Source organism: Notolepis coatsorum (genome assembly GCF_963971535.1).
Source record: "Notolepis coatsorum genome assembly, chromosome: 15".
Classification (NCBI taxonomy): domain Eukaryota; kingdom Metazoa; phylum Chordata; class Actinopteri; order Aulopiformes; family Paralepididae; genus Notolepis; species Notolepis coatsorum.
Window position 1 is genome coordinate 96,302,190 of NC_140179.1, and position 27,275 is coordinate 96,329,464.

Below are 27,275 nucleotides of genomic sequence, written 5' to 3' on the forward strand. Positions count from 1 at the left end.
TGAGCATGAAACAAAAAACCCGATAGTCGAGAGAGACTGGTGATGATAGATTGTATTAATAATAACAAGCCACAACCCTCACTTAACGTCAGCTACAAGTGAACTCCTACAGCCAACCTCGGGGGTCGTGAGGATCCAAGGGACACACACTCTCGGTTTGTTTGTGTATTTAGTTTGCTAGGTTAGCTCAGCTGTGTGTCGATGATCTTCTCTACTGTAATGTTACTCCAAGCTAAAGTTGGTTGCTAACGCGTCAGGTTAGCAAGCGAGCATGACAACAACAACACACGAGTCCCGTTTTGGAAGACTCAACAAACGCCTTCCATTAACCCTTTCACTGCCACACGACAGAAGGTTAGCCCTTTACTATCACACAACCGACGGCGATACTCCATCATTAGCATCATTAGCTCCAGAGCAAATGCGGAGCTAATGATGCTAATGATGGAGCATCGCCGTCGGTTGTGTGATAGTAAAGAAAGGGGCTAACCGTCTGTATTGTCACAGTGAAAGGGTTAACCGGCTGTCATGTGGCAGTGAAAGGGTTAATAATATATATATATATTTTTAAACCCACAGCTAAACGACAGCATTTAATAAAACAAAACAAACATCTCTCTCTCTCCTTCACAGGAAAGTACTATGGCTGCTGGAAATAAAGCCATCGAGTTACAACTTCAAATGCGCCAGAATGCAGAGGATCTGCACGGTTTCATGAAGGACCTCGACGACTGGGAGACGGACATCAAGAAGAAAGACGAGGCCCTGCGAACTGGGAACCCTGATGGAGACGCTCAAGTATGTTGTTGTCGCCGCTGGCTGTAGTAGGAGTCGTTGATCTTTGTCATGATTAGGATATATCTCTCAAAACCGTCATTCAGGTCACAGAAAGTCTCACACTGTCTTTATTGTAGACAACCCTTCCAGCTGTACGCAACAAGGACTACAAGAAGAAGAATAAAAGACACAAGAAGAAATCCACATGCACTGCCGATAAGAAGACTGCACCCACGCAGGCGGACAGGATAAAAGCATCATATGACTATCAATCATGGGATAAGTTTAATGTGGTAATAATGAATGCATTATTTTCCCCACACTTGCAGTGTTTTGATTTATGAAACTGAGGACAAACTGACGTGTGGTGGGCCTGTTTGTTTCACTGATGGCAGGACAAGGCTCTGGAGGCGATGGATAAAGGAGAAAGCCCGGTGGAGTCGAATGACTCTGATTCAGAGGAAGCTGCGGTGTCTGCGGACCGCGACACTGCACTGGCAGAGAAGGAAAAGGTGTGTATTTACTGCAAATAGACAGACATTTTATATTGACCAGTAAGGTTGAAAAAAATGCATTAAAGGAACACGCTAACATTATATATATATAATATAATAAAATATATATAAGAATATGCGCTTACCGTCTTCTCCAGAGTCAGTACATTGGAACTGTACATTGGAGGTGGGGGTAACTGTACATTGGATTATCGACAAAACCTTACTTGGTCCCAAGAAGAGGGTCTCGACTTGTGTATTATTGGGTTAGGAACATTTACTGTACATTGGAGGGGGTTGGGTTAGGACATTTACAGGGGCCAGTTTCGAATGGCAGTAGGTGCTCTTTGAGAGGGGTTTTGAAAGTGGGTAGTGATTCACATTCCTTTACAGCTTTGGGTAGGGCGTTCCACATTGATGTGGCATAATTGCTAAACGTGTTTAGTCCCTTGTTTGAGCCGAATCTGGGTTTCACATGATTTGTGGAGCTCCCTCTGGTGTTGTGGTCGTGGTATTCACTGACCTTTGGGAAGTATTTTGACATGTACATGGGTACCTTAGTCGTATAGTGTATCTTGTAGACCAGGCCCATTGCAAGTTGCTGTACTCTGTCGTCTATTCTAAGCCATCCTAAGGTGGTCAAAGTGGGCAGGGGTGAGGTGGGTTCTAGGAGTAAGGTCAAGCAATGTGATGTTTGTAATTTTGTTTTTAGTGCCTTTGAGGTGCTTTGGTACCATGAGGTGCAAGCATAGTCGTAGTACCCCTGAATGAGTGCTCCTGCCAGAGTCTTCAGGGGATTCTTGTTTACCAGAGAGGAGATCCGGTACAAGAATCTAGTTCGTTGGGTGACTTTTTTTTATTACATTGGATGCCATTTTGTCACAGGAAAGATTTGCCTCTAGGTGATGGAACCCAGGTAGGTAATTTCATCTTTCCTTGTGACAATATTGTCACCCACTGTAACTGAGAAGCCGTCGGTCTTGCTGAGTTTGTTATTTGATCCAAAGAGAATGGACTCTGTTTTACCCAGGTCTGATAGTTTGTTATCAGTGAGCCAGGTGCAGATTTTGCCTAGTTCCGAGCTGAGGGTTTTTTCAACCTGTAACTTGTTCTTGTCAGAGACCAGCAGGGCTGAGTGGTCTGCGAACAGGAACAAGTTGCAGTCACACAAGCTGACGACATGTCATTTGCTTTCAGTAGAAAGCTAGGGGGAGGTGTTTCTGGCCAACAGCTAGGCTAGCTGGTCCATATCCACTTGCATTCATTTGTGCTAAGCTAGGCTAGCTTGCAGCTGGATAGCTTTCTACTGAACGCACAGAGAGGAAATTGGTATCTATATATCTTTGTCTGACTCTGGAAAAGAGGGTAAGTGTATTTCCCATAATGTCGCCATGTTCCTTTAACAAAAAAATTGATTATTTAACAAATATGATGATAATCCTTGTGTTTTTCCAGGGTAACAAGCTGTTCAAAGAAGGGAAATATAATGATGCTGTTGAGTGCTACACCAGAGGGATGGGTGCAGACCCTTACAATCCCATCCTGCCCACAAACCGAGCTGCCTGCTTCTTCAGACTCAAAGAGTAAGTCAAACATAAACCAGCATTCAAGTCAAGTCAAGTCAAGAGTTTTAATTGTCACGGCATACAGGTATACAATGAAATGCGGGTGGTCTTGCCCGCAACGATGTGCAATACAGTGGTACACATATAATAGAATCAAAAAATGAAAAAACAACATTGTGCAGTAAACAGGTAACAGGTAACATGGAGTGACATCTCGGTATCTGTACATAGTTATTTACAGAGCATATGGGACATGCTAGTTAGGGACATTCAAGACCGGACTATCTTTGATTTCCACTCAGCTGTTTATATTAGCCAACACTGCAACAGGAAATTAACTGTATTCTAAGCGATTTCCTAGCAACACATCAAACATTTCCACTGAAACAGTCTATACCCATCATACTAGGCTATTATGAAGAACAGTGCTCTTTGATACGTTTTGATAAATATGTAGTGATAAGGTATTCTAAGATGTAAGCCTGTCAATCATTGAGAGTTTTGTTTTTGGCAGGTATACTGTTGCAGAGTCCGACTGCAATTTGGCAATTGCTCTGGACAGTAACTACTTCAAAGCATTTGCACGAAGAGGAGCGTGTCGGTTCGAATTGCAGAATTATGAATCTTCCCTAGAAGGTGACAGTGTTTTAACAGATGGTTGTAAATAGGCTAGTTTTTTTTCCTTCTTTTTAAGTTAACTGGTTTCTCTTTTTCTCTTATGGGTGATTATTCTCTTATGGGTGGTTTAGTTATAGTATAATAAAATTAAAACAATACAATTATATAGAAGTATAATACATTATATACTTTAATAGAACAGTGTATAAATATATAGATACATCTGTGTGTATAAATATATAGATACATCTGTGTGTATATAAATGAATGAACCTTAGTAAATATGCAATTAACTGATAGATACACAAAATGTATTTATTTATGTTAATTTAATTGTTTTTTCATTTCTGCTAAATAAGTATGTTTTTTATTTTTTATTTGGTAAACATTGCGCTATGAATAGTCTTATCAGTGTACTGTATGTGTGTAGGGGCAGGTACAATAAGAGTTTTCCTGTTCCTTTCGGCCATGGAATTTAGTGGATCATATTAAGTGAACTACCTGTATATGTATTGAAGACACTGTTGGACTGTAACAATTCCATGTACGAATAAATAAAATGATGATTTGAATATTGCTTATTACTAGATTATGAAGCTGTTCTCAAGCTTGATCCTGGGAACCCGGAAGCAGAGACTGAAGTTAAGAAAATAAAAGAGGTGAGTCCTAGAATCAGGGTTTTGGGCTTCGCTGCATTTCTGTAGTCCGTTCCTTAGTAATCTTCCCCCTTTCTCTCATGCCGCCTCATCTCATTAGACCATCGCCCGTCAGGGAGGTAAAGTCACCAGTCAAGCCGCCGTGGTGGAGGAGACTCTTGTGGTGGATCCTAAGCAACAGAAACTGCTGGAGGAACAGCAGAAGAGACAGGAGGCAGTGGTTCAGAAAGACAGGGTGAGTTCTAAGGGTGGTGAGAAAAATCAATATAAAAATGTTATCACATTTACTGCAATACAAATTATTTGAAATGAGGTGAACAGCCTGAAAATCTTTCCTTATTAGATAACAAAAATTAAATATATATATATATATATTTATTGCAAATGGTAACTGTTTTCCATTGGGCTCCGGGGACATAATTAATAGTTATTATTAGTTAATAATTCATAGTTAATAATAATTTTATTTAATTTTAAGTACATTGTTTCATGTACATTTGGCCAGTTTGTGATGCACACTAAAGAATCTGATAAGGTTTCATGTAAATTCTGTAAATAAATACATCATTCCTGCTTGTTGCAGCTTTATGGGTAATTTATCTTCTTCAGTTACAGATATTGTGATGTACCGTAGATGAAATGTCTTATAATGATTATCGCAGATGTTGTGTATCGTGATATTAACATTATCGAGGGCCAAATTCGTCACAGTATCGTATCGTGAGTTACTCATCTTCCCACCCCTAGTGAGTTCTGCAGAAACCAACCACTTATTTACTTTCTGAACCTTTCATAGCCTAATGTATAAGCAGGGATGTGATTTATCCGTTTTTAACCGGATTTCCGGTTTTTCGGACCTAAAATCATGATAAAAAAATATTCACATATTAATTATTTATTTTTTTATAATATTGAGCTTTATGTATGTTTTGATTATTTTTCCACCTGGTCTAAGCGAAACGCGGAAGCAACATTTATCAGTTTTGTTGAGACGTAAATGTAAAGACGTCAACACACTAACACTGATTGCTTTTGTAAAACTGACCAACCAGGGAAGGTTACTTGCAAGCAGTGCAGCAGTCTGCCACTCAACACTACTCAAGGGAGAGCAAGCATTGTCCAGTTAATGTGAAGCTCTGTAGAAACATCAAACTCAAGCATGAGGTACAGAAGCCAACCTAGACAAGAAGCTGAGATGGAGAAATGTCACCACCTTCATTCTCAAAATCGACCTGAGAGCAGAAGAAAAGCAAAAGAGTCCATTAGTCCAACTGCAGCCTTTCGCAGTAGGCAAGACTTCCAGAGGAGGCGGTTACAGGTGTTGCACAATAAGATAAGATAAGATAAGATATTCCTTTATTGATCCCCTTGGGGAAATTCAGGCATCATAGCAGCATGGGGGGGAGGGGGGGAGGGGTACAGGTAGTAAAACAACACAGTATACAGGTAGTAAAAGACAACACAGGCAGTGTAAACAATTTGATCAATATGGTCAATATAATTTACTATCTGACTAGCTGAGGAATATTCACATTATTCACAGTGTCACATGAGGTGCAGTATGCAAGAGGTAGTGTTATAATAATTTACTATCTACTGAGTATACATTAATCAAAGTACCAGGGTAGTCTACTTTGTCCCCCTTGGGTTCCTATAAGTCCCAGGTCAATGTCTGGTAGCAGTCGCTGTCGCTGCCCCCTGTTGTGGGGCCTGGAGGCTGCTAGTCGCTGCCCACTGTTGTGGAGCCCGATGGCCGCTGGTATGAAGGACCGTCCGAGGCGGTTAGTTGAGTGTCGGGGGGGGATGAGTCTGTGGCTGAACGAGCCTCTCATCCTGACCAGCTCGTCGTAGAGGGGGTGGTAGGGGCTCTCCATGATGGCATCCAGCTTCCCTATCATCCCCCTCTCTACCATCACCTCAAGTCTAGGTAGCTCGACTCCCACCACGGAGCTAGCCTTCCTCACCAGCTTGTTGAGCTTGTTGGTGTCCCTTGAGTTGATGTAGCCTCCCCAGCATGCCACAGCATAGAAGAGGATGCTGGCCACAACAGACTGGTAAAAAGACTGCAGCAGTTTGTTGCACACATTGAAGGACCTGAGTCTCCTCAGGAAGAACAGCCTGCTCTGTCCCTTCCTGTAGAGGGCCTCTGTGTTGTCCGACCAGTCCAGTTTATTGTTCAGGTGTACCCCAAGGAACTTGTATGAGTCCACCATCTCCACCTCCACCCCTCGGATGGAGATGGGAATCGGGGGGGGTCTCTTCTTGCCCCTCCGGAAGTCCACCACCAGCTCCTTGGTCTTACTGGTGTTGAGTTGGAGGTGGTTGCTGTCGCTCCACCCCACGAAGCTCTCCACCAGGGCTCTGTACTCCTCCTCATCATCGTCGGTGATGTAGCTTACGATGGAGGAGTCGTCTGAGAACTTCTGCAGGTGGCACCCGCTGGAGTTGCGGCAGAAGTCTGAGGTGTAGAGGGTGAAGAGGAAGGGTGACAGCACAGTTCCCTGGGGGGCGCCGGTGTTGCTCACCAGTACGTCAGACTGACTGTCCTTTTGTCTGACGTACTGTGGCCTCTCAGTGAGGTAGTCCTTGATCCAGGCCACCAAGCCGTGCTCCAGCTGCATCGCAGAGAGCTTCTCCGCTAGCAGTGACGGCTGGATGGTGTTGAAGGCGCTGGAGAAATCAAAGAACATGATCCTCACTGAGCTCTGGTTGCAAAGAAGAAAAGATAGGTCCTAACGTTAGTGTTTGAGCCAGGATGACTTGGGAGGGGTCAAGATGACCCCCTTTACATTTTTTAGGGGGACACTGAGATATTTGATTCATTTTCTTTGTCCCTTTCCTCTCCCACCTTCCTCTTCCCTGTGAACAGTTCAATCTATACAAATAAAATGTGTTCAAATGGTGTGTTTATAAAAAAAAAAAAATAAGATAGTTTCGTAGATTTTCAGTTTTTTTTCTTAAGGCGCAATCACATCCCTGATAAAATATGTAGCAATTCTAGTCCATAAGCTTACGTCACAGTGTTGTCACTCTTATTGACTAAGAATATGACATTTTTCAGGGGAACGCTTACTTCAAAGAGGGGAAGTATGAGGCTGCTGTTGAGTGCTACACCAGTGGCATGGAAGCAGACGGTACCAATGTTCTCTTACCTGCCAACCGAGCCATGGCCTATCTCAAGCTGCATAAGTAAGCATCACAAAGTGCTTTTGATTTAAGGTGCTAGAAAGAGTTATTGCAGAAACATATTGAGACAGATGAGAATGAAAGGCAGTTGATGAGACCTTGACAAATCCATTTATGGCCTCTTATTTTGTATTCATATTGTTTCCACCGGGTCGGATCCACAGGAATCCGAATGGCATTATGGCGCAAAGGAAGCCTTTCCAAACAACCTGCTTCTTCAACAAAAATAACTCCCATGTTCATGGTTTGCAAGGGATGTTCACCCTCTCCTCTTGTCATCAAAACAAATCCCATATGGGAGACTGCTGGGGGGCAGGAAGCCGGGAACAAATGGAAACATCTCCTTGCAACAGGGTTTATGGGAAAGTGGTCTTATCATGAGAATTAGGCTGACAATGGTCTCATTTGTCATACTGTAATTATACCAAGGTATTCAAGGCTTGACATTAACTCAATCAGCACCACGCAGTTGAGCATCGTTTGTACTTAACAGGCCGACGCTCTAAAATATAGGAATACGTGGCAGTGTTTGCAGGGCTATAACTATATTCTATATTATAGCTATGGATACAATACTATGGCCCATTTGACATCGACTATCGTTCAATATGTGTTAAAGAAAGATTTTTTTCATCCATACATTCCCGTTTTATACCGTGGTGAATGAGTATAGTTTTAGAGTAATCCTGTCTAAGCCCAGAAAATTACGCTATGCAGCAATACGTGCAATTCACTAAAAACGTAGCCCTTTCTCGCCTGTACACACTACTATTTCGAAATCACATCTATATTATCGGTATTATGTTTCATCATGAATGCATGAAAGGGGGGGGGGGGTAGTTTTTTGATGCTTTGATCGTCACCAACGGCACACGTTGTTGAGTAACGTTACACACATATCTTGTGATCGAAGTGAAGTCATGGTTGTATCACAGCAGGATTAATACCATATAGGCCTTACCTTCACTAGGATGTACCCCAAAAAGAATATTCCAATTATCTGATTGCGAGTCCCAGTATTGGTGTCGATCGTGTCGCCAACATAATACGCCACACATCATGCACCAGGAGCATTTTACGCTTCTCAATCCGATCGACAACTGCTCCCCTTGCCCGACCAATACAAATCCGACCGGAGACTTTGGGCGTCTCTGTTTCTCCCTCTCTACTGGTTCAATTAACGTTTAAATAGCAAAATGTTGCACTATAAAACGAACTGGGTAGTTGATGATAATCAGTGATGCCGGTAACGCGTTACTAAGTAACGCGTTATTGTAATCTGATTACTTTCCCCCGAAAATAGTAATCTAACGCGTTAATCTTTAAAAGCCAGTAATCTGATTGCAGTTACTTGTCCAAGTGGCTGTGCATTACTATTTCGTTACTATCTCATCATAAATTCATAATGCATGCGGAATGCAGTATTTTATTTCGTTTTCGACAGTCAAAAATACATTTTTGAGCTGTTTTTCTTATTTGGGAGTGACGTGGTGTGGCAGTGAAAGGGTTACACAAGAATGTGTCCTCGCGGCGTGACTGGACTCTCTGTCTGTGAGTGACTCTGCTTTGGCCCAATCACATTCCCCATCCACAGTCTGCGAATCAGAGGCAGAGTAGGGCGGGTCTTCACAGCACGTCATGTGACATATGCGCCAATCGTCTGACAGCAGGGCACCGTTGCATTCGTCTGAGAATTCCACCCCAAAACGCTTGTCTAAACGAAGTGAAACCGCAAGAAGACTAGAGAGACATTTATAAAAACAATTTAATAGTTACAGTTGATATAATTGAATAGTTCAGCCTGCATTTGTTAGATGTGAATGGATACACTGGTTTTGTAAAACCACTGGCTGGCTGCTCTAATGCTCTCCCACAGTTCTTCAGGTGGGAGAACACGAGTGACAGAGAGAGGGGAGAGAGACACACACACACACACACACACACACACACACACAAGCACAAGCACACGCACACACGCGCACACACATACACACAGAGAGGGAGAGAAGGGATTATATTATAATAATAATAATAATAATTATTATTATTATTATTATTATTATTATTATTATTATTATTATTATTATTATTATTATTATTATATTAGAGATGTAGGCTGTCTGGGTGGGGTTGGAGAGAAAGAGGCATGGGGTGAGAGAGAGAGAGAGAGAGAGAGAGAGGGGTGAGAGAGAGAGAGAGAGAGAGAGAGGGGTGAGAGAGAGAGAGAGAGAGAGAGAGAGAGAGAGAGAGAAAAGCTCTTATTTGCCAGATTTACAGTTAATTTACATGTTAAAGAGAGACTGCTTGTATGTTTATAGAGAGACATTTATAAAAACAATTTAATAGTTACAGTTGATATAATTGAATAGTTCAGCCTGCATTTGTTAGATGTGAATGGATACACTGGTTTTGTAAAACCACTGGCTGGCTGCTCTAATGCTGTGAGCATCATAGACTGTTGCTTTACCATACTTGATGGTACAGAAGCTGAAGCACTAGTTTAACAATTTACGTTATGTGCAGAGAAACAAGTTAAAAACAATTTATGCACTTTCAATAAAGCGTTTAAAAAAAACTGTTGGGGGAACGACGACTTCGTAACCTAGTTACTTTCAAAGTAACTAAGTTACTCTGATAATCAAGTAATCAGTAAAGTAACTTGGATTACTTTTTAAAGGAGTAATCAGTAATCAGTAATCGGATTACTTTTACAAGTAATCTGTGGCATCACTGATGATAATAAACATTTAACTTCATTAGCTGAAATATTCTAAAATAATTTAAGCCATTCTCCCTTTCTCTGTGTGTGTGTGTGTGTGTGTGGTCCCATATCTGGTCTTTGGAAAGACCAGATAACGTCAGAGGAGTTTGATAGTATTTACTGAGGATTGCCAGATAATGTTGATATTTAAACATAAAAAAATGATAATACATAATACATGTATACATGATCTTGCAACATAAAAAAAATGGTTGTAGAAACTAGGGATGGGCATTTTAAAGAAAAATCCAGATCGATTGATTGCATGCTATACTCGATTGATAGTGTATTACTCGAAAAGGGGGAAAAAACTTTATATATATATCAAATCAAATCAAATTTATTTATAAGGCCCGACAACACACGTTAATGTCCCCATGGGCCGTACAGGTCTTCTTTAAACAAGTCAAGAAGAAAACATAACAATAAGTCAAGAACGGAACAAGAACACTATATTCGATTACCGGTATTATAATTTTTTTAACTTATTTTTGTTCATTCACGTATATATGTTTAAGGAAACCAACAAACAGTTATAATCTTACACATACATGTGAAAAGATATGTAAATTTTTTTTTTATAAAAAGATTTCATTAAAATGTATACTTTTTTTTCTTCTATTTTTCTCATAGCTACGAGTTGCCCATCCCTAGTAGGAACGGTTTGGGAGAGGGAGGTAGGGAGGGGTTTTAGATTGTGTGTTGTGAAGTTTAGACTTCAGAGAGAGAGTAAAGTACCGAAAAAAGGTACCGGTATTGATTCCCAGGTAAAAAGAAACATTTCCAGGCTCGTTGTCCCAAGCAGACCCACCGCGTAGGCCAGATGCAAGCCGCATTTTACAATAAACCTCCGTTGGGCTGCTTTAATTTCTTTTATAATAATTTTATAATCAAATTGAATCACAATCGCAATATCTGTCCGAAAAATCGCAATTCGATATTTTCCCAAAATCGTGCAGCCCTAGCGTAGACCAGGGTTTAACCCCTGGTCGTCAAGAGAGGGGCGATGAGGAAGATGAGCTGGTGCTGATGGGGAGTGAAGATGAGCTGGAAGACTGATCATACAGTATATAATACCCCACACACAAAAATGCACACACACACTGTGTTTAAGTTATTAAATCATAATGATTGTCCAAATCTGTCGGTTTTATAAAATTTCTAATAGGCCTTTATTTTCACAAGTACGTTTCGGACGAGTGAGTTTAGCTTTCGGACAAGTAAAATATCTGAAGTTAATGTCAAGCCGTGGTATTACAACTAACTTTTTAAAATCATTCTGTAGAGAATTCCACAGTTTTACGCCACATACTGAAATACACATATGCTTTAAAGTGATTCATTCATTCTAATAAAAAAGAAAAAGGAGGATTATCCCCATTAACAACGGCAGCCCTACATTTTACCGTACACAAGTATACCGTATGTATTATGGATCTCAGACTTTCTCATCTTGCTTTCTCATTTCTTCCTCCAGGTTCAAGGAGGCGGAGGAGGACTGCAGTAAAGCCATAGCCCTGGACAACACCTACTCCAAGGCACTGGCCCGCAGAGGGACAGCCAGAGCCGCGTTAGGCCTGCTCACAGGAGCCAAAGAAGGTATTGCATGCTAGGTTAATGTTAATGCTAACATTTCACCTGCTTAGTTCATATAATCTAATTGTAACCAAGATATTTGCTGGAAAAACTCGCTTTTGTGCATAGATCTCAAGATATATCGGCTTATAATATGCATGATGAAATTGGCTAAATGGATGTTCAATGTCTCGTTGAATACTTGACCTACAAACTTAAAATTGTTCTGACAGCACAATATTGATCTAACTAAAATATTTGCTGGGGGAAAGGTTTTTAATGCATAGCTCAATTAACAAAAACTGGTTTGTGCTGCAGACTTTTGGAAATGTTGGTTGAAATTAAACGCTGCGAGTACTCATTCAGAATGTTCAGCGCCTGCAAGCACCTCTTCCCAAAGTGCCTGGACTTGGGAAAAGTCCTCCCCTCAGACCAGGGTCTTTTGGGGGGTAAAATAACCGGTCTCCGTTTAAAGTTCCTGCGGTGCAAATGTGACTACCGGTATTGAAAGGTTCTGTTTAAAGGAACAAGGCGACATTATGATAAATGCACTTACCGTCTTCTCCAGAGTCAGATAAGAAGATGGATAACAATTTCCTCTGTGTGCGTTCAGTAGAAAGTTATCCAGCTGCAAGCTAGCCTAGCTTAGCACAAATGAATGAACCAGCTAGCCCAGCTGTTGGCCCAAAACACCTCGGACTCTAGAGTCAGATGAGTCTGAAAATAATCAGAGACCCCTCTCATCCAGGCAATGCACCCTTTGTCCCCCTCCCTTCTAGAAGGAGGTTTAAGAGTATAATATGTAAAACCACTCGCTTCAGTAACGGCTCGTATCCGAAGGCCTTTAACTCCTCACCATCTGTTCAGGCCGCGTCTAGTTTTTTACCAACGGATTTCCAGTTCTGCGATCTGATAGGCCACTGACGTTTCTGGTGCGATCTGATTGGCCACTGACGTTTCTGGTCATGTGACATGTGCGCCCAATCGCGTGACGCGACCATTTCCGCCTGCAAACTACCTAACGCCTAGTTTATCACTGGTTAAGCTTAGGCGACTCTTTCGAAGTTGGTTAAGGTTAGAGTTTGGAATCAGGGCTGGTGTTCTATCGGCCTGCTCTAAGACAAACTCTAACCTTAACCAACTTCGAAAGAGTGCCTAAGCTTAACCGGTGATAGAAACGGGCGTCACACGATTGGCGCAACCAGAAACGTCAGTGGCCAATCAGATCGCAGAACGCGAACGCGGAACTGGAAATCCGTTGGTAAAAGTAATCAGGCATTCAGGCCATGCTGCCCAGATCAACCGTGTCCCCTAGGGAATCTAAAACATACTCCATCTAATGCACCAGACACTTTATTATGTATCTGTATGCCTATGAGTATTTACTTTATTTCCTTACTTTGTGTATTCTTTCCACGTCTATTCTGATAGTATTATACTGTACTGTTATGTGTATGATTGTTGTTTACCTGTGCACTCACAAGTTTGATTGAAATGGTAATTAACTATTGAATCTTGATGGATTGTTTTGTTTGATAGATTTTCAGGAGGTGCTGAAGCTGGAGCCGGGCAACAAGCAGGCAACGACTGAGCTCCGGAAAATCACAATTGTACGTTTGAAAATGTTTATACATTTATCAATCCAGTTATATTTAGATATTGTTAAAAGTCATATTGAAATTAAAGCAAAAAATAAGTTATAATGCAGGTATGACATTTCAAGTTACATACCGTACTCAAGTCATCTAGTTATTCTTATAATTAAAATAGAAATCATAATAATGAAGCCTAAGTAGAGACATTTTTACTTCATGTATGAATGAATGGTCTATTCTGCACAATATAAAATAATCAAAAAATAACAATTGGAACATTAAACATTAAAACAAAGTGTGTGAAAGATAAAAAAAAATATTAAACAAAATGATAAAGAAATACATTCTCTTGTCTGAAAAGGAATGGGAAGAAGCCAGATGCTTATCAGGTGACTACTCTTTTGTAGGACATGGGTACTAGTGGACTTCTGGCCACAGAGGAACCAGCGCAGAGGAGAACAGTTCAGCCCGTCAACAAAGCGCCACACCTGCAGTCCACTGTGAGTTATTCTGTGCTTACGCCGAACGGTTTCCCCCGGCCAAATTGGGGTTTGATTGACTTTGGGACAAACATCTTATCCTTCTCAGAAACCACTGAGGAGAATTGACATCGAGGAAGTGGGTGGAAAGGTCCTGGTCTCGGAGGAGTCCGCGGGTGCGTCAGCAGCCGGACCCCCTAACCCTGTGACCTCTGTCCAGGACGTCGCGAAGGAGGGTCGGGGTGAAGCCTCCCCGCTGTCTACGTCCCCCAGCGCCAAGATCCTAAAGATCGAAGAGATGGCAGACATGCCCTTGCCGTCGCCTGTCACGTAAGTGATGCTGTTTTCAAAGCTTAATTACGGCTGTGATCACATTTGACAGGGTTCGCACGAGGTCCTTGAAGTGCTTTAAAGTGCTTGATTTCTTACCAAAAGAAAGTCATGGCCTGGAATCCCTTGAAAACAGCAAATTTTTTTTAACAAGGTGCTTAAGAAGTCATTGAAATTCAAATCAACCATTCACATTGAAAGTTTTGTTCATCCATGATACACATTTTCTGAATAAAAAAATTCAGTTTTATTTAAAGTGTAACTAATTGTCGGAAATTGGTTTTAAGCCATAAATATTGGATCCGATATTCTTTCTATAAAAAACAGCATTTAAAAGTGAATTGTATCCTTTTAAATGCCCTTTAAAAAAAATGAAAAACAGGGCTTAGGAAAGTACTTTAATTTCATTTTGCAATGTCTGTGGGAACCCTGATTGGATGCCTTTTTCTTCAACTTCAAATTACTTTATTTTCCTTTCGGAACTTCATTTGTGCAGTGGTTAAAAGACAAACATACATTCACAATACATAGACACTCACCACTATAAAAAACGTTCTTGCACTCAAGAGAATCGAAAGTATACTGTAGGGCAGGGGTTCCCAAACTTTTCAGGCCGCGACCCCCAAATAACGGTGTCAGAGAGCCGCGACCCCCACTATTATAGGAGGTAAACATTTTTTTTTTTTTTATATATATAAATGGAAATGTATGGTTGAAACATGCAAACGTTCAAACGCACACACACTAATAAGCATTGGAGGCTTTTAACCAGGGCCGGACTGGGGAAATCATTCAGGTCAGGAAATATAGTGCAAAATATAGCCCTAGTCAGGCCACTTTTTAAGCAGGGGGTCTGGGGGTCCCCCACCAGGACATTTTTTGTTACAAAGACTTTATTTCCTGCATTCTGGTGCAGGATTTTTTTTATTTGTACCCTTTAAATGCCAGTGTTTGTGATGGCATCACAAATTATTGTTAAAAAACAGGCTATGTATGATTAGCAACAACACTGATTTTGATGGATTTTCAGTTTTTTTGTAATGTCAGATTGAAAAAAATACAATCTTTTATTCAACTTCAGCCCTGATCATAACACCACATATTCATTTTATAATTCTAACCCTTTAAATGCCAGTGTGATGGCATATATTTGCAATATATCAAATGCAAAGTAGATTTGTCTGTGGGGGATTATTACAGGCTAGCATGTGTCAATGGTTAGCAACAACAGTTTTTTTGTAAGGGTCCCACCTCCACCAATCACATGCGGCTCCCTTTGTGTGTGTGAGAGCAAGAGAGAGAGCGAGAGAGAGATAGTTCTCCAACTTGTGTGAGTTGCAGTGATCTCCTGGTTGTTCCCCACCTAGGTTATCTAACTATTGCGCTGCTGCAACTAGAAACACTGGCCTGGCCTGCTTCTAAGTTCAGTGGCCTGACTGCATAATCTTTTTAATTTTTTTATCATCTGGCAACCCCCTCCGCGGCGGCTTGCGACCCCCACTTTGGGAACCCCTGCTGTAGGGCACACATGGTGCAACAAAGCCATACCACTGATTACCATTGCTACCTCAGCTAATGTTACATAAGTTATATAAGTTACTACACAGCCCTCCAGGTGTTGCTGTTCATATCTCGGTCGTGCAAACAAGTTTTGTCGGAAACGGCTAAAATGAGCTTCTCCTCCATTATCGATTGGTTTTGCTTTGCCTACAATTTCTCTCCAGATACATCAGATTTGTAATCCCTCCCCTTGGTTGATTTGATTGGTCTGTTGACAAGAAGGTGACACTGACATTGGTGCCCTCCCCGGCTAAAGTTTAAACCTTTTCAAAGAGAGCGCCCTGAAAAAAGAGCCGCTTCAAATATGTGAGGTGCGTAGTTTGGAGGAGACATGTACCTGTTGTGCCGAGACCATTGAAAACAATAGAAAAAAGGTACAGAGACGTTCAACAAGGTGTCCAATGTGATCACAGCCTAAAGCTTTTCTGTTTGATGTCTTATCATGACTCTGATCTTTTGATTTGGTTCACAAATCATCACTCGATTCTGATTGACGAGGTAAAAGCAATTGATCAGTGAGCTGGATGCAATCCTACCTTGAGGGGAGAGAACAGATGGTGGAGGTAAACGGTACTCTACCCCCCCCCCCCCCCCCTCACAGTGCGCTGTGGTGTTCCACAAGGAAGCATACTAGGACCGCTACTCTTCCTAATATATGCAAATGACATGTCGTCAGCTTGTGAGTGCAACTTGTTCTTGTTCGCGGACGACTCAGCCCTGCTTGTCTCTGACAAGAACAAGTTGCAGGTTGAAAAAACCCTCAGCTCAGAACTCGGCAGAATCTGCACCTGGCTCGCTGATAACAAACTATCATTACACCTGGGTAAAACAGAGTCCATTCTCTTCGGATCAAATAACAAACTCAGCAAGACCGACGGCTTCTCAGTTACAGTGGGTGACAATATTGTCACAAGGAAAGAAGAAATTACCTACCTGGGTTCCATCCTAAAGGCAAATCTTTCCTGTGACAAAATGGCATCCAATGTAATAAAAAAAAGTCAACCAACAAACTAGATTCTTGTACCGGATCTCCTCTCTGGTAAACAATAATACCCTGAAGACTCTGGCAGGAGCACTCATTCAAGGGTACTACAACTATGCTTGCACCTCATGGTACCAAAGCACCTCAAAGGCGCTAAAACAAGATTACAAACATCACAAAACAATAGGTCTGACCTTCGATTTTTTTTTTGGAATTCGAAGCTTCGGGGCCGAGATTAGATTTTAATTCGAAGCTTTGAATTTTTTTTTAATTCTTTTTAAATTTTATTTTTTTTATGTTGTGTGACTTGTACAGCACTTTGTTCAACTTTGTCAGTGCTGTAAAGTTGAAACCTTTTAAAATCTTAGACAAACAAAACATTGTGAGGCTTTATAAAAGCAGCACAATGAACACAAATCTGTCAGTGCCGAGTCCGACCTCATCTTAAATAACAAACAGCATTGCTTGTTGTAGTTAACAAAGAGAGGTTGATTTTGCACACACATTTTTTTATTTATTTTTTAATAATCGAATTTTATTTTCATATTCGAATCCCATGCCCATCGAACGAAGCTTCGATGTATTTAAGATAGCCCTAAGACAGACAACTGGTCAGACTACTACTTGGCCTTACTCCTAGAACCCACCTCACCCCTGCCCACTTTGACTACCTAGGATGGCTTAGAGTAGACGACAGAGTACAGCAACTTGCAATGGGCCTGGTCTACAAGATACACTATACAACTAAGGTACCCATGTACATGTCAAAATACTTCCCAAAGGTCAGTGAATACCACAACCACAACACCAGAGGGAGCTCAACAAATCATGCTAAACCCAGATTCGGCTCAAACAAGGGACTAAACACGTTTCGCAATTATGCCACATCAATGTGGAACGCCCTACCCAAAGCTGTAAAGGAATGTGAATCCCTACCCACATTTAAAACCGCTCTTAACACTTTGATTACTACTGGTGAACATGGTAAAACGTGGTTAAATGCCACCACCCACTTCAATGATACTGCTGTGAACGCATAATCTCTTGTCCTAAATTATGGCTATGTGTCTAATCTGCCCGTCGTTTATCAATGACTTGTTTGCAGTCAACACTGTCGAAACGGATTGTTTTTTAATCGGTTAATTTCCGTTTTATAGCATTTTGAAAAGCCCTCGTTTTGCAGGAAAATATATAGATTCCGTGATGGCATCGACGGCATTTACTGGAATATTCTGGCATACACAAAAACGTTTAATTTTTTTTTACATAGAAGCGGGCTGAAATATCGATTCTCATTTCCTGATCAGCGCGCACACACAGACACACACACACACACATATGGGACACGTTGATATATCTGTGAAGAACTCTGATTACCCCAAGACTGGTAAAATAGATTCCTTACCTCAGATCAGATGTTATCCAAAAAGATTATTCCAATTCCTGATCGCCATTCCAAATATCAATGGCGTTTATTGATTCAGCGTTGGGTACTGTAAATATATATTCCACGCGTTTTCCGGGCCGGCGATCAACTTGGGTCTCTTCAGTTGGCTTGACGGAAAAGTAAAATGAGGAAACTGGCCCCCCCCTTCATCAGTCTAAACTAATGGGGTGCAGTTACACAGGGAGAGACGATAGGAGGCGGTATCTTCCCAATTGACACTAGCGTGAGGCTCGATTGATGAAATATGAATTCAAATCACCAATAAATAAAAATACGACAAACAAACGCTATATGTCGTTGGCGACACTCAACTGGCGGCATGAACTAATGACTTATAGCGTCGTTGGCATCCAAAGTGTTAAAAAGCACCTACGGTAGGCGGCAATTCGAAACTGGCCACCGTAAATGTCCAAACCCCCCCACCCCCTCCTAATAGACAGTCTCCTCCCCACCGCATGTATATATTCTCTCCCCACCGTATGTATATATTCTCTCCCCACCGTATGTATATTTCTCTCCCACCCACCCACCCCCTCCTAATGTACAGTCTCCTCCCCACCGTATGTATATATTCTCTCCCCACCGTATGTATATTTCTCTCCCACCCACCCACCCCCTCCTAATGTACAGTCTCCTCCCCATCATATGTATATATTCTCTGTTAGGATCTATGGGTAACAGTACTGTATATTTGCATATTGTATGTCACAAATGTAACAGTACTATATACCTGTAAGTCATGTATGTCCCTATGCCATAAATGTCATGATGTCATGTATGTTGTGTATGTCATAAATGTCACTATGAATTGAAAATGGGGGACCCTGATGTAAACAAGACAAACGTCTTTCTCTGGTCTGCATCCCCTTAACAATTGTGTGTATTGAGCCGTACTGTATTGTACCCATTCTGCAATCTGTTAAATAAAGTTTTCATTCATTCGGACAGTAAATGCTCAGTGGACAGTAAATGTGTGTGAGCCTTACACTTAAATGAGGTTTGAATAAGTTTGAGTATGAGCCTCATTTGGTTGTAAGAACTCTGGTTAACATTTTAGAGCTTCAACAAGTGTATTGTTCCATCACGGTCTATGCAGCAGCCCCAGATTTAGCCTCCAGATGACATAACACATGATGTCTAGCACTAGGAGAGATTGCCGCTCACAAATTTTGACTGAATTGTCCCGGGGCACAGGAATATGTATGAATGTATTGTTCCAATGGATGGCGTTTCCCCCTATAAAGTCAGTGTTTCTCTGTTTTTCAAGGGCTCCTAAAGGGGATGATGTTTGCAGACAGAAAGAAAAACACAGGAAGGAACAGATCAGCCAACCCACACAGACCCAGAGCGCCTCCTCTTTACCTCCTCCACCCACACAGACCCAGAGCACCTCCTCTTTACCTCCTCCACCCACCAGCAGCTTCCAGCTAGAAGCTGACTTCAGGAAGATTGGAAATCAGCCTGAAATGCTTTACAAATACCTGAGGGTGGGTGTTGCACGATTGGATATATATATATACGGTATATATATCATATTAAAATGTAACATGGTTATCATTTATTTTTCAGTGTAATATTGTTTTGTATCTATTCTCTTGCAGCAAATCAAGCCTGAGGCATATGGAAATATGTTCCAGAGCTCCCTTGAACCTGACCTTCTCACTCAGATCTTGAGGACATTACAAAGTTTCTTCACTAAGTGAGTAGTACAATAATAATATAAGTAGTATAATAATCACAATCTCTGGCAGGATAAACTGGTGGTTAGAGAGAGACCTCATCCTATCATAGAGCTTATCCTATTGTAGAATGTATCCTATCATAGACTCAATCCTATCATAGAGATTATCCTATCATAGAGCTTATGATGAGCTTATCCTATCATAGAGTTTATCCTATCATAGAGCTTATCCTATCATAAACTTCATCCTATCATAGACCTCATCCTATCATAGAGCGTATCCTATCATAGAGCCTATCCTATCATAGACCTTATCCTATCATAAACTTCATCCTATCATAGAGCTTATAATAGATCTTATATCGTAGAGCTTATCCTATCATAGAGCTTAGCTGAAGTCAAACATGGCCCCAGCCTTTTGTGTGAGTAACCTAAACATAATGAATCAGTCATAATGAATTACATACTTTACATCACTTTCTCAATCAGCATCATGTCTGTACCGTATCATTAAGAGACAGCTATGCTTGGGGAAGGGGCGTGGGGGACACACACAAAAACCAACAACAGAACAAAAAAACAAAAAAATAAACAGGTAACCCAGAATATACTACGTGTCAACCTCTCTTCTCTGGGTGTAGTACAGCAGTAACAAACATTCTCTTATACCAGAGCTTTGGTTGTTTCACCATCACTGCATTGCAAATCCAACCCTTCATCACTGACCTTTCTCAAAAGCATGTAAATGCATGCAGTTAGGATTGCGTCCTTCTTCCCGTTCACATATCCCTACTATTCAGCACCAAATCAAGGCAGTACAGATATGCAGATATACCTTACAACTAGTTCTCAACCAACTGTCTGTACCGTGTCATCAAGAGACAGCTATGCTTGGGGAAGGGTCGAAAAAATAAATAAATACATTAACAGAAATAAAAAATAAAAATAAAATTATAATAATGTTAAAAATAAAAATAAACTAACAAATAACAGGTAAACCAGAATATACTACATGTGTAGTTCAAACCATTTTAAAAATAAAATGACAATAAAATGGGGAGTGAGATGAAAATAATAAGATGAAAATAGGTAATACATTGCCTTTATAGCCCTATTCGCTCTATACAAACCCACTTTCTATCGAACTGTTCGCCTTGCAACCTGATCAGATGAGTCAGCCTCTCCATGTCCTGAATTTCTTTAACTTTGTTTAGCCATTGGTTATGTGTTGGGGGACTGGGTTTTAACCAATTAATTGTGATCATTTTCTTGGCAGCAGTTAACAGTATTTGAAGAAGATACACACTTTTCCTTCCCTCAATGCCCTCTGGTATGACTCCGAGGATGGCAGTTTTGAAATCTTGTGGGATGTCCATGTCGAATACTTTTTTTACATCCCTGAATACATCATCCCAGAAGTGAAATAGTTTTGGGCATGTCCAGAAAATTTGTGTATGGTCACCTATTTGTTCACCACATCCCCTCCAGCATTCGCTTGTGGGAGTCGTACCTGCTTTAGCAGTCAATAAGGGGGTCTTGAAAAACCTACTAATGACCTTCCATTTATATTCTCTCCAGGAATTAGAATTAGTCACCTTATGTGCTTCAGTACAAACATCGAACCACTCCTCTTGTGAGATCTCCTGTTGGAGCTCAGCCTCCCACTTCAACTTAATGTATAGCGAGTCGTTGGGGTTAATTGATATTAGGTTTTGATATAATTTAGAAAGAATTTTTTGTATTGAAGCATCAATTTGGATATTAGCTATAAAGCGTTCTATAGCAGAAGGGTGTCGAATTCTGTCCCAATCTTCCTGGTTTTCTAAAAAATGTCTTAATTGGAGACATCTGAAAAAGTCAGTAATAGGAAGGCTAAACTCCACTCTGAGTTGTTCGAAGGATTTAAGCTGGCCGGAGTGAATACGTTGGTGAACAAATTTCAGACCCTTTGTCCTCCATCCACTGAATCCTGCATCCAAAGTTGATGGTGTAAAGTCCCCAATAAAACCGATTGAGGTCAGGCCCGATGTTGAAGGCAACCTGAACTCTTTCTGGACCTCTCCATATTTTTATCGTAAATCTGGACCACACACCTATTGAGTCCTCCCTTATCTTATGTCCAGAGAATAATAAGGCAGTAAGTTGTTTCTGTGTAGATAAGTCTTTTTCCATTTTTAACCATCTTGATGACAAATCATCTGTAATCCAGGTGTGCAAGGGTCTAAGTTGAGCAGCCCAAAAATAATATTTGAGGTTAGGGAGGGCCAAACCGCCAGCAGTTTTGGCCAGCTGTAATGTTTTGAAACGCACTCTAGGTAATTTCCCCTGCCATATTAAACGTGAGAGTAATCGATTTAGTAAGTTAAAAGTGGGGTTATCAATTGGGATGGGCAGCATTTGAAACGGATACAGTAGTCTAGGGAGTATGTTCATTCTGATTATTTCCACCCTCCCTATCAAGGAAAGAGGCAGAACAGTCCATCTATCCACGTCCTCTCTGATCTTATTGATAAGCCTTGTGTAGTTGGCTTTATTCAATTGGTCAAATGTGGGTGTTATGGTAATGCCTAAATATTTAATACCAGTGCTTGGCCATTTAAAAGGGAAGAGGGATCTGGCCTGTTGAGAAATGTTCCCCCCAATAGCCAGTGCCTCTGTTTTGTCTATGTTAATTTTGTATCCAGAGTAATAACCAAATGTTTTAATTTTACTCATAAGGCATGGAATCGACCTCACTGGGTCGGATAGGTAGAGGAGGACATCGTCCGCATACAATGAAATCTTATGTTCTTCCCCTGTCTGTACTTTCTAACGCAACGTTATGATGTTGATCAACTCTGCCGCAGGAACGAAGAGCCGACGCTCATCCTGGAGATCCTCAGGAGTCTAGCAAGTGGGAGACGATTTGACATGGCCGTCATGTTCATGTCCTCCCCAGATAAGAAAGGTGCGGTTTCTTGCATGACGGAAAACTTATATACACCCTCTGCATGATGCAGCAATTCTATCATATTCTATCAACAATTTCTTTGTACAAAATACAGGGTTCGCACAAGGTCCTTGGAAGTGCTTAACACATTGTCTGCCACGCAGTATGCCCATCCTTATGCCCAGTCTGCCAGTGCTGTAACCCTATGGAGATGTTTACCTTCTTTGCAGGGCTATAACTTTTTAAACATTATAGCTATATCGGCATTACTATGGCCCATTCAACATCGGGTATCTATTGTTCCGGATGTGGGAACGTTATATTTTTTCATTCATACATTGTTGTGTTAATACCTTCGAGAATATAAGTATGTTTTTAAGGTTTTCTGCAGTAATTCCTAAAAACGCGAGTTATAGGCCCTGGCGCATATGATAGATTATCGATTGGCGTTTCTTTCCTATACATGCTATATTAAAAAATTCAAATTTATATGATTGCTATACATTATGCTTCATCATGCGTGAATGAAAGGGGGGGGGGGTCGTAATTCCTTGATCGTCAGTAACGGCTTTATTTAGTATGGGTTGATATGTTGATCAGATGGATTTCCGTGAAATGAATAAACAATCGGGCTGAAAATATCGTTATATTCCTCTTACCGAAAATATTCCAATTATTTGACGTCGATCCATTTCCCGTTTATATGACGCAATAAACGCCGAAATCATATTGATTATTGCGTTTCGAAAGCGATCCCATGCACTCGAGTGTGTATCTAGACCCACGTTACAAGATATTATTGCCGGAGGAATTTCCTCGATGCACCGAGCGCCACTTCCAGTTTGGCTTGGAGTGTAACTCGTCCGATCATCCACCAGGCGGCGGTATTGAGGCGTTGCAATATCAGACAGGGTCCAGCTGCAGTCCCGGAGGGAGGCTGGATGAATTATGAATGCCATGGCGAAAAAATTTAATATTGATCCCAAAAACGAGTTAACTCGTTTCTGGCGCACAACGCATCGTGGGCAATAACGAGTATACTCGTTTTTGGCGTCCAATGTGTTAAAGTGCTTGATTTTTGAAGATAAAAAAAAGTCAAGGCCACGGACATGTCCGTGTTTCGGCGCCATGCTTAACACTTTCAATGCCTGAGCTTAACGTGGTAAAACCCTGTTAAATGCCACCACCCACTTCAATGATAGCGTTGTGAACGCATAATCTCTGTCTTAAATTATGGTTATGTGTCTAATCTGCCCGTCTTGTTTGCAGTCAACATTGTCAAAAACGGATTGTTTTTTAATCGCTTCATTTCCGTTTTTATAGCATTTTGAAAAGCCCTTGTTTTCAAGGAAAATATAAAGATTCCGTGATAAGCGGCATTTACTGGAATATTCTGGAATACACAAAAACGTTGTAATTTTTCTGCCTATTTATGAATCGTTTTCAAATAAACGCTAGATTATCGTTAGTATATGGGTACTTATGCACGCTATAGAAGCGGGCTGAAATATCGATTCTCTCATTTCCTGATCGCGCACACACAGACACACACACACACACACAGGACAAACGCTGATATCTCTGTGAAAACAGCTCTGATTATCCTAAGACTGGTAAAATAAATTCCTTACTTCAGATCAGATGTTATCCAAAAAGATGATTCCAATTCCTGATCGCTATTCCAAATATCGATCGTGTTTATTGATTCAGCATTGGGTTCTGTAAATACATAATCCACACGTTTTCCAGGCCGGCGTTCACAATGGATTCTTCAGTTGGCTTGACGGAAAAGTAACATGAGGAGGCTGGCCCGCCCCCCCCCCCATCCGTCTAAAGTAATTGGGTGCAGTTACACAGGGAGAGACGATAGGGGGCGGTATCTTCCCAATTGAGCTCAGAGAGAGTGCAACACTAACCTGAGGCTCGATTGATGAAATATGAATTCAAATCGCCAATAAAAAAAAATACGACAAACAAACGCTATATAACGTTGGCGGCACTCAACGGTCGGCATGAACTAACGACAAAACGCGTGGCTGGCATTCAAAGTGTTAAAGGGCCAACCACGGACATGTCCTTGGCAAGGTTGTTTTGGCTTTTATTCCATTTGAATAACCTACTCAATGTCACCGAGCGGCACTGCAGATTTACCCCACTCTTCGATTTCTGAAAAGTGCATTACCGGCCAGATCCTCGTAGGGGCGCTGTCTCGATAATGCAGTGTTCCCTGTGGCACTGCAGTAAAGGAATATATCATCAGCCAATGGACATATCGATCTACCAGATGGAGATCGATAACTGGGAAATCCTTTTGGGGATCCAACCGGCCCACGGTAAGATTTTTTTTTTGCTTTGATAGCCAACCAGGCGATCAGCGAATGTGGCTACTGAGGCTATCGCGGTTATTGGTAATCAATAATCAGAAACGACGCCCCCCCCCCCCCCTTTCATGCATTCATGGTGGACCATGAATACCGACAATATGCATTTTGCGTTTTAGCTCTAGCTTCTGTAGTGCCGAAACGTTGTTCGATTTAATGTTATTAGCTTAGCGCCCTGTATCTCGCCTTCCAGGAAATATACTAGTCCAAATCCCATATAACACTTATATTCACGAGGCTATAAAATGAGAACGTATTGATATTTTTTATTTTTTTTCTTTAAGCCATTTTGAAGGGACGGTTTATGGTCTAAATTGACAATGAGAATGGACAGATAGCAATACTATAAAGTATAGATTTAGCTCTACAAACAGCCTCACGCACAATGCAAGTCTGTTTTGAAATGCTGGCCTTATAGAGTGAGATTAGACGGCCCCCAATCGCCGGGAAAGTGTTAACCAGCCCATTTTTTTTACATTCAAATCAACCATTCACATTGAAAGTTTTGTTCATCCATGATACAAATCTTTCTGAATCAAGAATTCTTTTTGTGTAACTAATTGTCGGAAAATGGTTTTAAGCCATACATATTGGATCCGATTTTTTTCTATAAAAAAACAGCATTTAAAAGTGAATTGTATCCTTTTAAATGCCCTTTTAACACATTGATTGCCAAAAACATAGATCTACGGTTCTGTCGCCCGATCGTTGAGTGCCGGAAACGTAGATCTATGTTTCTGTCACGGTATTTCTTTTATTGGCTATTGCCATTCATAATTCAGCGGGGCACCTTGTGCATACTGTTCTGAGTGTGTCTGAGCTGGCAGACAGTCTTATACCGCCCTCTAACGCCTTCCGGCATTATTGCACCCCGTTAGAAACGGGTTAGTTTATTTTCCCTACCGAGCTGCGGTGTGGGGGCGGGTCCTAAACACTCCGGCAAAACACACGCTTGTAGGGATGGTTTGGACTACTGATCCCGCAATGTGCAATGCCCAACAACGTCGGAGACAGGATCGCTGTGGATAACTGGAATGGCGATGAGATTATTGGATTCTTTTTTTGCATTACTTCAGAGACCAGGTAAGGACACCATATATGAAAGCTTGCGTTGATCTGATATTTATTTCTACAGCTATTGAAGCTATCTGTGTTTTATGTGTATGGCTGTTTGCCGTTGGGTTGCGCGCCGGTCTAAATCACATTGCATGTGTGCACGGCGAAGGATAATAATGATGATCTATCGTTGATTTCAGGAAGATCTGATAATCATGCGAAAAATTACAACGTGTTTATTGAATTACACAAAAACGCTGTTTTCATGTCTTTTCCCTGGAATTGCTCAGAAGCAGCCGGACTATGTTCATATTCAAAATGGAAATGTATGGATGAAAAAATAATCTGTTTTTGCACGTTGACCAGAAGCAGCTCACTGAGACTCGAGGGCGTTATTAGACCCATAGCTATACTATAAAATATAGGTTTAGCTCTACAAACTACAACGACGTTTACATGGGTTTACTGGGCGGCACGGAAGGGGTCACTTCCCGGAAGAGGCGTGGCACACAATGTGTTAAAATGAAAAATAAAGTCATTGAATTTCATTTTGCAGTGTCTGGGAACCCTCAAAATAAATCAACGTCTGATTTCTCCCCCCCCCCCCCCCCCCCCCACAGTGCTTCAAGAACTGTTTGACTTTCTTCATCAATCCGACCTGGAGGGAGCTTCTGTTGGAGCCTTGCAAAAGAAATATGGCGTGTGACGCTCACACCTCATGGAGATCTGCAAGTTTTTACAGACTTTGGAATGTCACCACTGCAGAGTGCTGCGTTGGATTTAAAGCTCTCTAAACACGTTTGATATCGTTCTGTGCACATTTGGAAGCATCCGTTTAGTTTTGGACCACCATATTGGTAGTCCTGTACCTGCGGAATCTTGATGCCACTGACACTGTCCATTTCTATGGTTCAACATGAGGAAATAGTTTGGTTTCCCGTTGTCAACCGTTAGACTTGACCCGTTTGAGAAAAATAGTTTTGTTTGTACTATGCATGAAGCAAAACCAGAATGCTCTAAAACTGACCGTCAGAATTGTTGGCAGAACCACGCGATGGAGAATGGTGGTCAGTTTAATTCAGCAGTCCTGCTGGAGTATTTGATAAAACATGCACTGTCCGTGTTTGTCTTTTCCAAGAGAACCTGTTGACAGCTACAAATAAAGGCTCCTGTGTTTTATTTATGACTATGAACTAAACTAAA

At 41.2% G+C, this 27,275-nt stretch overlaps 1 protein-coding gene across 1 annotated transcript; it reads left to right on the top strand.

Annotated features, from left to right (window-relative positions):
- On the top strand, positions 1-27,275 carry LOC311241347 (RNA polymerase II-associated protein 3-like). Its single transcript, XM_084330132.1, has 17 exons — positions 1-155; positions 634-798; positions 915-1,070; positions 1,173-1,289; positions 2,727-2,854; positions 3,351-3,472; positions 4,043-4,113; positions 4,211-4,345; positions 7,172-7,299; positions 11,535-11,656; positions 13,172-13,242; positions 13,635-13,727; positions 13,816-14,036; positions 19,293-19,512; positions 19,627-19,724; positions 22,553-22,653; positions 26,693-27,275. The coding sequence occupies exons 2-17, from the start codon at positions 643-645 to the stop codon at positions 26,776-26,778; spliced, it is 2,025 nt and encodes a 674-aa protein (XP_084186258.1). The 5' UTR covers positions 1-155; positions 634-642; the 3' UTR covers positions 26,779-27,275.

What these genes read in the sequence shown, in the direction of transcription:
- LOC311241347 (XM_084330132.1), top strand. Translation starts at nt 643, where the DNA reads ATGGCTGCTGGAAATAAAGCCATCGAGTTACAACTTCAAATGCGCCAG. An exon ending in CATGGGATAAGTTTAATGTG is followed by an intron (nt 1,071 to 1,172) that starts GTAATAATGAAT and finishes CACTGATGGCAG; the next exon opens with GACAAGGCTCTGGAGGCGAT. An exon ending in TGCTTCTTCAGACTCAAAGA is followed by an intron (nt 2,855 to 3,350) that starts GTAAGTCAAACA and finishes TGTTTTTGGCAG; the next exon opens with GTATACTGTTGCAGAGTCCG.